Genomic DNA, 12,786 nt, shown 5'->3' with positions numbered 1-12,786 from the left:
TTTTGAGTAAAGTTGTTTTGAACATTCTTGCACAAAAATTTTGTAGGTGTTTATTTTCATTTCTCTTAGATAAGGTAAATACCTAAGAAAGAAATTTGCTGTGCCATTGAGTAGGTATATGTGAACCTTTAAGAAACTGCCAACCTTTTCCCTAAATAGTTGTACCATTTAAAAATCCCATCAGCAGTGTTTGAGAGTACAGCTTGCACTAAACACCCTTCTAAACATTTGGTATTGCCAGTCACTTTTATTTTACACATTCTATTATGTACCTCTTTGTGGTTTTAATTTGCATTTTCCTGATAACTAATAATGTTGAGCACTTTTTCGTGTGCTTATTGGCTATTTATCTGTCTTCCTTTGTGATGTGTCTGTTAGAATATTTTGCCCATGTCTTTTTGAAACGGAGTCTCACTGTGTCACCCAGGCTGGAGTGCAGTGGCATGATTTTGGCTCACTGCAACCTCTGCCTCCCGGGTTCAAGCAATTCTCCTTCCTCAGCCTCCCAAGTAGCTGGGATTACAGGCTTGCATCCCCATGCCCGGCTAATTTTTGTAATTTTAGTAGAGATGAGGTTTCGCCATGTTGGCCAGGCTGGTCTCAAACTCCTGACCTCAGGTGATCCTCCTGCCTTGGCGTCCCAAAGTGCTGGGATTACAGGTGTGAGCCACCATGCCCAGCCCCTTGTCTTAAATTTAAAAAAAAAACTTTAATTCATGGATTCCTTCTTCTGCCAGCCCAAATCTACTGTTGAGTCCCTTTATGGCAGTTTTCATTTTGTTTTTTGTCCTTGTCAACTCCAGTGGTCAGTGATTCATCGGAGGTTATACCTAAGCCTTTTAATTTAAGCCAGTGATGTTTTCACCTTTTACTGTTGAATCTGTGTTTGTGGTTCGGAGACTACATTTGTGGTTGAGGGAGCTGATAAATTTGTACTGTGTTCAGCTAAAGAGTAGAGGCTCAGATGTTCTTTCTCTATTTACTTCTCAGAAGGCTTAGCTTTGGGCATGAGAACAGTCTTCTAGAACACCAGGAAGACTATGCTCTTAGCAGGTCTCTCTTTCCTTCACTGATTTCTCCATTGAATTTTTGACTGGTCTGTCTCTATTGGTGTCACAGCAAGTTGTTAGTCACCACTGATTGCTGGCTGCTGGCTCTTTTGTTTTTGACAGTGCCCAGGGCATAAATTGCTCCGTAGTCTTGATCCAAATAAAGTTGGGCACCTCGGCAGGGGCAAGATATTGCCAGTCTTTGATAATCCTTTCCCCATCCTTTCCTGGAAACAATCTCTGTGCTATGAAGCAGGAGGTGGAGAGGGTGGTGGTGGTAATGGGGGCCTGTTATTCACTGGCTATCCTATCTGGGTCCTCCCTAAATAGCAGAAGCTTGGGGTTGGGGAGTTAGGAGCTGATACTGCAGCTCACTTTGCATCTTCCTCAGCACAAAGCCTTGTGAGATGCAATCTCTGGATGTTCACTGGTTGCAAACATACAAACCTGGAATAGCTCTAGGAAACTGGGAGTAGTGGGAACTACCACTGAGCTGCTGAATCCAGTGGAACAACTCTTCTGCAACACAGAGCTGTGGGGAATAGAGGACTGCATAAGCTGTCATTAGCTATTACACTTTGATCTTCCCTACCGAGTAGCATTTAGGAGTCAGGGAAAAGTTGCCGCTTTCAGGCTGCCCTGAAGGCTCTTGCATAGCCCTTCCACACACACAGCTGTGGAGGGTGGGGCCTTCTTCCTACTGTCCTTACCGAATTCCATAGATTAGGCTTAGGCTTGTCTTAAGCTTTTTAATCAATCTCCAGAGACTTTGAATGATTGTCTTTGGTAATTTTGACTAGTTTAATAGATGTCTCTCTAGAAAAGAAGTTTTACCGAACTCGTCACACTACCATTCCCAATACAGTTGACCCTTGAACACACAGGTTTGAACTGTGGAGGTTTACTTATTTGTAGATTTTTTCTTTCTTTTTTTTTTGAGACAGAATTTCGCTCTTGTTGCCCAGGTTGGAGTGCAATGGCACAATCTCAACTCACTGCAACTTCTGCCTCCCAGGTTCAGGTGATTCTCCTGCGTCAGCCTCCCGAGTAGCTGAGATTACAGACATGCACCACCATGCCCGGCTAATTTTGTATTTTTAGTAGAGATGTGGTTTCTCCATGTTGGTCAGACTGGTCTCAAACTTCCAACCTCAGGTGATCCTCCTGCCTTGGCCTCCCATAGTGCTGGGATTACAAGTGTGAGCCACGTGCCTGGGCAGTTTTTTCAATAAATATATTGGAAAAGTTTTCGGAGATTTGTGACACTTTGAAAAAACTCACAGATGAACTCCATAGCCTGGAAATATCAAAAAAATTAAGAAAACATATGTCATGAAAACATAAAATATGTGTAGGAAATGCTGCGGGATAATTAAGGAATCAGAGAGACTGAGGGGTTGAGGAGGACTTACTTAATTATTTAGGTGCACTGACTCAGTTGGATTAACATCCAAAGGACTGAGCCCTGAACAAAGAGTCAAGCTACCTTTTAAGCATTTCGTGGGGTGGGGGGAGATCTGTGCAGGGGGAGGCATATTATAGAAGCGAGAAACAAAGACAGTTATTTAATTAAGACATGCATTACTTTATTTCTTACTTTTCAAGGAACAACATGTTTTACGACTTGAGATTATCTGTCTAGTGACCTTACAGCTGCACAGCTGGAGAAACGGAGTCTTCACAATGCCTGGGAATGGGAGAGATAAGGCTCACTAGCCACAGAGAGAAAAACAATCAGTTAATTTTAAAGGACTCCATCTCTTTCTCTTCCTCAGGGGGAAGTAGGTTTTCTTACATACAGCTGAGTTTTTGCTTATACAGTCTTTAATTTCTTTTAATTCCTATTCTAGTACTAGTCTATTTTATAATTTACTACCATAAAATATATACAAATCTATTATAAAAAGTTAAAATTTATCAAAAATGCATGCAAACACAGACTGCATGGTGCCGTGATTCTAGGGATTCCAGGAGGCACTGACTCATAGGTAGGCTTGCCTCCTAGTGTTGAGAGCCAGGATGGGGTTGATGCTGGAGTCTAGTGCAGTTTGATTTTTGGCATGATATCTTCTGGGGGACGGCAGTTAGGTGCTTGAAATGAAATATTTTGGGTTAAAAATTAGTATCCCTGGCTGGCGTGTTGGCTCAAGCCTGTAATCCCAGCACTCTGGGAGGCTGGGGTGGGCGAATCACCTGAGGTCAGGAGTTGTAGGCCAACCTGGCCAATATTGTGAAACCCCATCTCTACTAAAAAATTTAAAAATTATTTGGGTGTGGTGGTGTGTGCCTGTAGTCCCAGCTGCTTGGGAGGCTGAGACAGGAGAGTTGCTTGAACTTGGGAGGTAGATGTTGCAGTGAGCCAAGATTGTACCACTGCACTCCAGCCTGGGCAACATAGTGAGACTCTGTCTCAAAAAACGAAACAAAATAAACAAACAAAAAAAACCAAAAAGCAAAATTAGTATCCCTGAGCAGTTCAAGAAATGGAGATTAATAATCATTTATATATTTTCCTTACCAGGGTCATTTGTATGGTCTGAGATAAATCATATTCTTTTTTTTTTTTTTTATTGTTTCTAGCTGCTTCATTCAGTTGTTACCTAGGTAACACAGTTGGAAGCTACTTAAAGCATGAGATAGAAGACTTTATACCTTCATCAGTGTTTTATTTAATCAAATTGCTTTCCTCCTAGTAACAGGAACTGCTGCTTTGCAGATTCACATTGTATTCTATAGTAAGTGCTGCTCCCTGGAATCAGGCAACATTGTGCCTCTGCTAAATCTAGCTGTGATAAGTATAGGGAATAGGAATTGTGATGTGACGTGTTAGATCGAAGGAAGGATCCCTATGCAGTTTTGAAAAAATGGGACTCTGAAAGATTAGCCCTGGATAAAGTGCTATACGGGGAATTTGGGCAATCAGAGAGCACATCGGTCCTGAATGGGGTCAGGGGAAGTGGTATCAAAGTCAGTAACAGATAAATCTCAAAAATATAATGTTGAGCAAGAGAAAACAGACATATCAAGTACATATTATATGATTCATTTATACAAAGGTTAAAAATGAGCAAAATCCATCTGTAGGATTAGAAGTCAGGATATAGTTACTCTTGTGGAAGGGAATGGGTAGTTACTCGAAGGAGGGCATAAAGAGGGGCTGTTGAGATGCTAGTGATACTGTTTGTTGATCTGGGTACATTGGTATGTTATGTTTGTGAATATTAATTGAGCTACACACTTATGTCCTGTGTAATTTTCTGTATGCATGTTATACTTCAATATTACATTAAAAAAGAAATTGTTCGTAGTAGGTCAGTTCTGTATATATGGAGATCATGTCTAATTGCCCACAATTGGGAATTGGATAAATAAGAATTGGTTAAATTGTGTTATGTTCCCCATACTCCTGGGGAATACCGTATCTTTTTTTTTTTCTTTAGACAAGGTTTCACTCTGTTACCCAGGCCAAAGTGCAGTGATGTGATCACAGCTCACTGTAGCCTCAACCTCCTAGGCTCAAGTGATCCTCCTACCTCAGCCTCCTGAGTAGCTGGGACTACAGGCGTGCATCACCATGCCTGGCTAATTTTTGTAGTTTTTGTAGAGACAGGATCTTGCTTTGTTGCCTAGACTTGTCTTGACCTCCTGGGCTCAATTGATCCACTTGCCTTGGCCTTTCAAATTGCTGGGATTACAGGCGTGAGCTACCACACCTGACCCTATATTGCTATTTTTGAGAATGAATAATTCTATATGTACTGATATGGAGCTGTTGTTAAATGAATAAACATTTTTAGATTATATATTCCATTTATAGAAAAATGAAACACTATGTACATATGCTTGTATATACATAGAAATTACCTGGAAGGACACACACTAAATAATGAACAGTAGTTAGCCTTGAAGATTGTTTTATGGGTAGTGTGACTGGGGAACATTGAACTTTCACATAATATTTTTTTATACCATTACATTTCTTTTTTTTAACTGTAAGCATGGATTACTCTTATAACAAAACTAATTTAAAAAGTAAATTACAAATACTATTTTAAAAAGACAAATAGATTGGGAGAAATAATGTTGTTATTCAGGTAAAATCTCCAAAGTGATATTAAAAGAAAAAAAGGAATTGTGGGAGAAATTAGAGCTTCCCAAGAGGAGTTAAGAAGAGTTAATATAGTTCTACCTTACTTCACCCTAGAGGATGAGGCAGATTTTAATAAGTTTTTGAAAACAAAGTGATTGTCGGCACTTACTGTAAAGTATAACTGAATTGCCTCTCCAATTATTTTAGTTGATCCAGAGTACCAGAAGGAAGCAGAACAGAGACATCGAGAATTGGCAACTAAAGCTGGAGGATTTAATGACTTTGCAACTTTAGCTGTCATCTTTGAACAATGCAAATCAAGGTATGTAAGGTAGTCCTTTGTCCTGGAAAATGTCAGTTTGATGTATGGTTCCAATATGTACCTATGTGGCTTGTGACACTAAAGTTCAGTGTCACAAGATGATATTGACTTTAAGGTGTTTTGAATTTCAGTGAAGTTATCTATGTCAGATGACTGTTGCTTAGTAGGCATTTATTATATAATACTGATTATCTTCTTTTCTCCTCAAACCTTTCCTGAAAATGACCTTATAGAATTTTGCTTCTATATAGGTAGTCTACATTAAAAAATGATTGAATATTTGCTATTGCATATATAAGTAAAGAAATTCATTTACAAATTATTTTTTAATTTAGTCAGGGGCACCCTCATTAATTTAATTGTTTTTTTCAAATTTCCTAAAATTTTTTTAGTACTTGGACAGGTCTCCTGAAGGAACTGACAGTTGTTTATGGGTTTCCACTTTTGTAATAGAAATGAGAATTTTAGATTGTCTTTTACTTAGAGAAGATATTTTAAAGATACCAGTTTTTTGTTTTGCAGTGGAGCTCCAGCTTCATGGTGCCAAAAACACTGGATTCATTGGAGGTGCTTATTTTCTGCATTTCGTGTGGAAGCTCAACTTCGAGAACTAATCAGGAAGCTTAAACAGGTGATTGTCGTAATTTTTTTTTTTTGAATAGCATTTTGGACCTAAATATTTCATATTGAATTTTCATTGATGTACATTAGCACCCTTTCTATTCTACCACCCTTCCTTTCTGTTTGTTTCTATGTACAGCCATCTCCCTGACCCCATGAAAGATTCCTAGTAGTAATAAAAGAATTGTATGTGCAGAAATGAAGATATTTAAAAATTGCTTTCCTGATATATAATTGACGTGCAATAACCTACACATATTTAAGATACACACTTTGATGAGTTTTGACATTCGCATAAAACAGTTATCAAGATAATGGGACAAATCCATCATCTTCCAGTTTTCCCATTCCCTCCCTTTTTTTCTTTTTTGAGGCGGAGTCTCAGTGTGTCACCTAGGCTGAAGTGCAGTGGCATGATCTTGGCTCACTGCAATCTCCGCCTCCTAGGTTTAAGCAATTCTCCTGCCTCAGCCTCCCAAGTAGCTGGGATTACAGGCTTGCATCACCATGCCCAGCTAATTTTTGTAGTTTTGGTAGAGACGGGGTTTTGCCATGTTGGCCAGGCTGGTCTCAACGAACTCCTGACCTCAAGTGATCCACCTGCCTTGGCCTCCCAAAGTGCTAGGATTATGGGCATAAGCCGCTGCACCTGGCCTCATTCCCTGTCATAATCCATTGTCTCACCTAGCAGGCCCTCCTGCCTCACCTACTCAGGTAACCACTGATCTGCTTTCTGTCATTATCCAGTAAGTCCTCACTTAATGTCATCAGTAGTTTCTTGGAAACTGTGACTTTAAGCAAAATGATATACAGCAGGCCCTAGAAAAATATTGCTTTATTCACCATTGTTTTAACACTGATGAGAAAAAAAAAAATCTTAAAAATTTTGCTTAACTTTACAGTTTTTAAGAACTTATTGACATTGAGGACTTACTGTATATAAGTTTGCATTTACTAGCATCTTACATAAATGGAATCAAACAGCATATGCTCTTTGTCTGGCATCTTTTACTCCTCATGATTATTTTTCAATTTACATATCTTATTTTGGTAAAATATTTAATATAAAATTTACCTCTACTGGGCATTGGTGATTCACCCCTGTAATCCCAACGCTTTGGGAGGCCAAAGTGGGACGACCACTTGAGGCCAGGAGTTCAAGACCAGCCTGAGAAACAGTGAGACCTGTCTCTACAAAAAATTAAAATAATTAGCTGGTTATGTTGGCACACACCTGTAGTGTTGGCTACTCATGAGGCTGAGGCAGAAGGATCACTTGAGTCTAGGAGTTCGAGGTTGCAGTGAGGTATGATGCCACCACACTCTAGCCTGGGCAACAGAGCAACACCGTGTCTCAAAAAAAAATTTTTTTTTACTGTTTTTATGTGTACAGGTCAGTGTACACTTAAAACATTCACAATGTTGTGCAACCCTTACCACTTCTCCATCTCCAGAACTTTTTTTATCATCCCATACTATAATAAAACTCCATAACCATTCAACAATAACTCCCCATTCCCGACAGGGCATGGTAGCTCACGCCTATAATTCTAGCACTTTGAGAAGCCGAGGTAGGGGGATCACTTGAGCCCAGCAAGTTTGAGACCAGCCTGGGCAACACAGCGAGACCTTGTCTCTACTAAAAAAAAAAAAAAAAAAAAATTGGCCAGGGGTTGTGTCACACACCTGTAGTCTCAGCTACTCAGTAGGCTGCGGTAGAGGATTGCTTGAGCCTAGAAGATCCAGGCTACAGTGAGCTGTGATCACAGAACTTCACTCCGGCTTGGGTGACAGAGTAAGACCTTGACTCAAAACAAAAACAAAAAAACCTACCCATTATCTTCTTTCTCCAACCTCTGGAAACCACTATTATACTTTCTCTGTTTCGCTGCGAATGTTTTCTGTTTGCCTTGTCTTCAAGTTCATTAATCTTTTCTCCTGCAGTGTCTAGTCTAATCTGCCATTAATCCCATCTAGTATATTTGTCATCTCAGGTGTTGTATTTTCACTTCCAGATGTTGGATTTCAGTCTTTAAATTTTTACATTTTATTTTTCAGGTCTCTACTTTTTGAACATACGTAATCCAGCTATACAGAAAATTATAATAAAATATAATTAAATCTGTGTCAGTTCTAGGTTGATTTTGATTGATGTTCTCATTATGGATTGTGCTTTTTTGCTTTACATCATACCTGATAATTTTTCAGCGGATGCCAAACATTGTGAATTTCACCTTGTTGGGTGCTGGATATTTTTGTGTTCTAGTTACTTGAAAATGGTCTTTGATCTTTCTTTTTGGATCTTGCTTGCATGATTTGTTAGGTGGAATCAGAGCAGTGCTAAGTGCAGTGCTAGTTATTCCCCTCTACTGAGGCAAGGCCCATCTGAGTACTCTTCCTAACATCACACGAATTATTGTGGTGTAGTATTTTCATGTGGCTTATAGGAACAGGCACCATTACTAGCCCTGTGAAAACACCATGCCCTTACTTCTTATCCTTTTAAGTGGTTCTTTTCTTGGGCTGGTAGTTTCCTCACATTCATGTGCTAATCACTATTCAGCTCAACACTTGAGGAGGACCTTCTGCATCTCTCTGGAGTTGTGTCTTTGTACACTTCTCTTCTCTCCTGAACTCTTGGTCTGTGAATTCTAGCCATGTTGCTCTTCCTGGACTCCCAGCTTTGTCTCTCTAACCCAGGGAGTTCTCTGAGTTCCATTTGGGCTTCACTTCCCTGTATCTTGGTCTGCAGTCTTTCTTAAGGCTGAAGTTGGGGCAGTTGTTGGGCGTACTGCATTTATTTCCTGTCTCTGTCCTTTATTGCCTGATATTACAGTGTTTTGGAAATCATTATTTCATATGTTTTGTCCATTTTTTTGGTTTTAGGTGGAAGGGTAAATCTGGTCTCTCTTAATCTATGTTGGCCAGAAACAGAGGTCTTTAGAAATGGGGGTTTTTCAAAATAAAAGATTATTTCAAATTGTACTGTGAGATTTACCACTCTATATATTCTTTTTACAGCAAAGTGATTTCCCAAGAGAGACCTTTGAAGGCCCTAAACATGAAGTACTACGAAGGTGTCTTTGTGCAGGCTATTTCAAAAATGTAGCTCGAAGGTAAGCAATAAGGACTTGAGAGATGGATCAAGATATAATACTGTATTTGACTAACTATAATATTGGACTATTTAATATTAAACATTGAAGATTTGATTTAAGCTCTGTGATGATTATGATGTGAATTACAATGACCAGGGACAACTGCAGTGGCTCAGAATGTGGTATTAGAGCTCAAGTAGGGTAGGAGGGGTATGTTTGTAGGGTGGCTGTCCAGCATGGGTTATCTTCACTTAAGGCAAGTAACAAGAGTTTTCTTACAGAGGGGTGGCCCTGTCTATAGTGTGAAAGCCAAGTAGGTTGAGCATAGCATCCCTGAGGAAGGGTGGCTTGGCATGGAGTGTTAGGGCTTGAGCAAGGGTAGGGAGGGGTTATTTGGTTTGGGGAATCAGTCTGAGTGTAGTGAGGAAGGCATCTTTATAGATAAAGGGCAACAGTGATGGTGATGGAGATTCATTAAATACAGAGGAATTGATCACATAACTCTGTAAGTGATAATGGTGAAGGGAGTTAGAAATACCGAAAGTGAGAAAATAGGAATGATCTCTGTGCTGTTGGATTGAAATTTCAGAGTATCATTATGAAGTTATGGGTTTCATTATAGATGGATGCATGGACGGACACTGGAATAAAAATAGATGTTAGTGGGTGTATATATGTGTCTTTGTATGTATGTAAATATTTATATGTATATATGCCCTAGCTCTGAGATAATAACAATGAATAGATGTAGTGCCCAGATCTTGACTTGGGACATCCATCTGCCACTTAAAGGAATCAGGGGTCTTTGGAGAAATGGGGCTGTGAAAATCCAAGATGAGCCCAGAACATATTATTTTGCCAGCAAATAAAGAAGTGATTACCAAAGGTTGAGGCTATGTCAGAAGAATATAGGAGCCAGCATGAAGAGGCCCCAAGTGATCAAATATGAGATACTTTAAGCATCAAAATAAGTAATGATAATAGTGGATTATTATGGACTTAATAAAATGTGAAATCATATGTCTATCGTGGTATAAATAAAGGAGTAAAAGTTTAATGAGAAATGGAATTGTTTACAAGCACCTCTCCATAAAATTTTTGTTAATTACAAAAGCAAAAAGTAACTTTACAGTGGAGATTCCTGGTATATGCTACCTAAATCAAGCAATCAAAGTGAACATAATGAAGTAAATCAAAATAATGTTCTTCCTAATAGGATACAATGAGAAAAACACAGCATTATGTCTGTGATATTCCTGCTAAAGATGCATAACCTGAATCTAATCATCCTGAAACAGACAAACTCAAATTGAGTGACATACCACACAGTAACTAGCCTTGACATCTTTAAGGGTGCCAAGATCATGAAAGTCAAAGACTGAGGAAGTATTCCAGAATGAAGGAGACTAAAGGGAAATGAAAAATAAAGGCAATGTATGCTTCTGAATTACATCCTTTTGCTATAAAGGATATTAAGACATTCAGTGAAATGTCAGTGGGGTCTGAGGATTAGATGTTAGTAATGTATCAGTGTGAATTTTCTGGTTTTGATGCTTATAGTCATGTCAGAGAATGTTCTTGATTGTTGATTGTAGGAAGTACACACTCAAGTATTTGGGGATGATGGGGTATTAGGTTGGCAGCTTACTGTCAAATCATTCAGGTAAAAAATATTTTTTTGGTCGGGCACGGTGGCTCACGCCTATAATCCCAGCACTTTGCGAGGCCGAGGTGGCTGGATCACAAGATCAGGAGATCGAGACCACCCTGGCTAACATGGTGAAACCTTGTCTCCACTAAAAATACAAAAAAAATTAGCTGGGCGTGGTAGCGGGTGACTGTATTGCCAGCTACTCGGGAGGCTGAGGCAGGATAATGGGGTGAACCTGGGAGGTAGAGCTTGCAGTGAGCCCAGATCGTGCTGTTGTACTCCAGCCTGGGCGACAGAGCGAGACTCCGCCTCAACAAAAAAAAAAAGGTTTTTTACTTGCAACTTTTCTGTAAATTCCGATTGTTTCACACTTTTAAAAATATGGTATGTCTTGATTACCCGCTGTATGCCAAACACTGGGCAGGTACTAAAAATAGAAAGGTAGAGTAACATGAGTCCTTACATCATTCTTGATGATACCTGAGTCTAATGGAAGGTACAGATATGTAAGTGAATAATTACAATGCAGTCTGATCTGGGTTATACTATTAATACATACAAAGTACTATAGGAAATAAATTATGACGAACTAGGGTTATTATTTTGACAAGTTTTTTGGAATGATAGGTAGGGAAATGTAGAAGAAAATAAGGGCATGAATTAGAAAAATGATAGATTAACTAATTGTCAAGTTCTAGAGTAGTGAAAAATCATCCCTTTAAAAAGAGATGCAGCATAATATAACATAAACCGTATTTAAGACAGAAGAACCGTTTAGGACTTGGTTTTACCATGCGTTAGCGCTGGTGATCTTGAGAAGTCTAGCTAATTTATTTGAGTTTCAGGTTTGACCTTTTAATAAAGTTCCTGGCTCTCAAAGCTCACAGATTATTGTTTATATTACTACTGATTCCTTATACCTAATTGTAGTGACTGTTTAACTTGTATAATTAATTTAAGATGAATTGGTACAGAGGTTGTAGTGACAGTTGAATAAATGTAAGCCTCTGCTTATAATGCTCTTCGTAATAGAACATACTGTAATTGTTCATTGCTGAATGTAATGCTTCATTTACTTCATTGCTTTACTCTTGTAGTCTTTATCATTTTGTTTTTCTGTTTATAGATCTGTTGGGAGAACATTTTGCACAATGGATGGGCGTGGAAGCCCAGTTCACATTCATCCTTCCTCAGCGGTAAGTAGTTCATTTTTAATAAAGGGAAGAAATTTGTAAAGTTGTAGAAATAAGTAATATACAAATGTCTTCTACTTTTCACTTTGGGGTTAAATGTACATATATCTATATTACATAGATCTATAAGGGTATTGGTTGGCCCATGCCTCCTGATTGAAGAAGATAGGAATTAATTGAGAAGGGTTTGGACTATCTGGTTGGTCTAATGTGGAATAGGGCAGGTTATTGAGTTATCATCCTTAAAAGAAATGTTTTGTATAGCTTCATGAACAGGAAACCAAACTTGAATGGATCATTTTTCATGAGGTATTGGTTACCACCAAAGTCTACGCAAGAATTGTATGCCCAATCCGTTATGAATGGGTAAGAGACTTGTTACCCAAGTTGCATGAGTTTAACGCACATGATTTGAGCAGTGTGGCCCGACGTGAAGTGAGAGAAGATGCAAGAAGGAGATGGACAAATAAGGAAAATGTAAAGCAGCTAAAGGGTGAGTAAATCATTTGTTCTATTTTTAAGCACTATGCCATACTGCTTCCTAGTAGTACTTTACTATTTTTGTTTATAAAAATGTTGTGACCGACCTGGGCAATGTGGTGAGACCCCATCTCTATCAAAAAAAAAAAAATAGCCAGGCATGTTGGTGTGCACCTATAGTCCCAGTGACTTGGGAGGCTGAAGCAGGAAGATCGCTTGAACCCAGGAGTTTGAGGCTGCAGTGAACTGTCATTTCACCAGTGCACTCCAGCCTGGGGGTGA

General features: G+C 39.0%; 1 protein-coding gene across 6 annotated transcripts in view; it reads left to right on the top strand.

Annotated features, from left to right (window-relative positions):
* Positions 1-12,786, top strand: part of DHX40 (DEAH-box helicase 40) — a 45,718-nt gene that overhangs the window by 30,531 nt on the left and 2,401 nt on the right. For all 6 annotated transcript variants that reach the window (XM_021928249.2, XM_021928250.1, XM_021928251.2 and 3 more), the window contains 5 exons: positions 5,347-5,461; positions 5,984-6,092; positions 9,104-9,198; positions 11,958-12,027; positions 12,289-12,517. In XM_021928249.2, coding sequence (XP_021783941.1) covers positions 5,347-5,461; positions 5,984-6,092; positions 9,104-9,198; positions 11,958-12,027; positions 12,289-12,517 — 618 coding nt within the window. The remainder of the gene's footprint in view (positions 1-5,346; positions 5,462-5,983; positions 6,093-9,103; positions 9,199-11,957; positions 12,028-12,288; positions 12,518-12,786) is intronic.

This window comes from Papio anubis, chromosome 17, assembly GCF_008728515.1.
Source record: "Papio anubis isolate 15944 chromosome 17, Panubis1.0, whole genome shotgun sequence".
Taxonomy (NCBI): domain Eukaryota; kingdom Metazoa; phylum Chordata; class Mammalia; order Primates; family Cercopithecidae; genus Papio; species Papio anubis.
The sequence above is the reverse complement of the archived record's forward strand: the minus strand, read 5'-3'. Positions and strand labels throughout refer to the sequence as shown.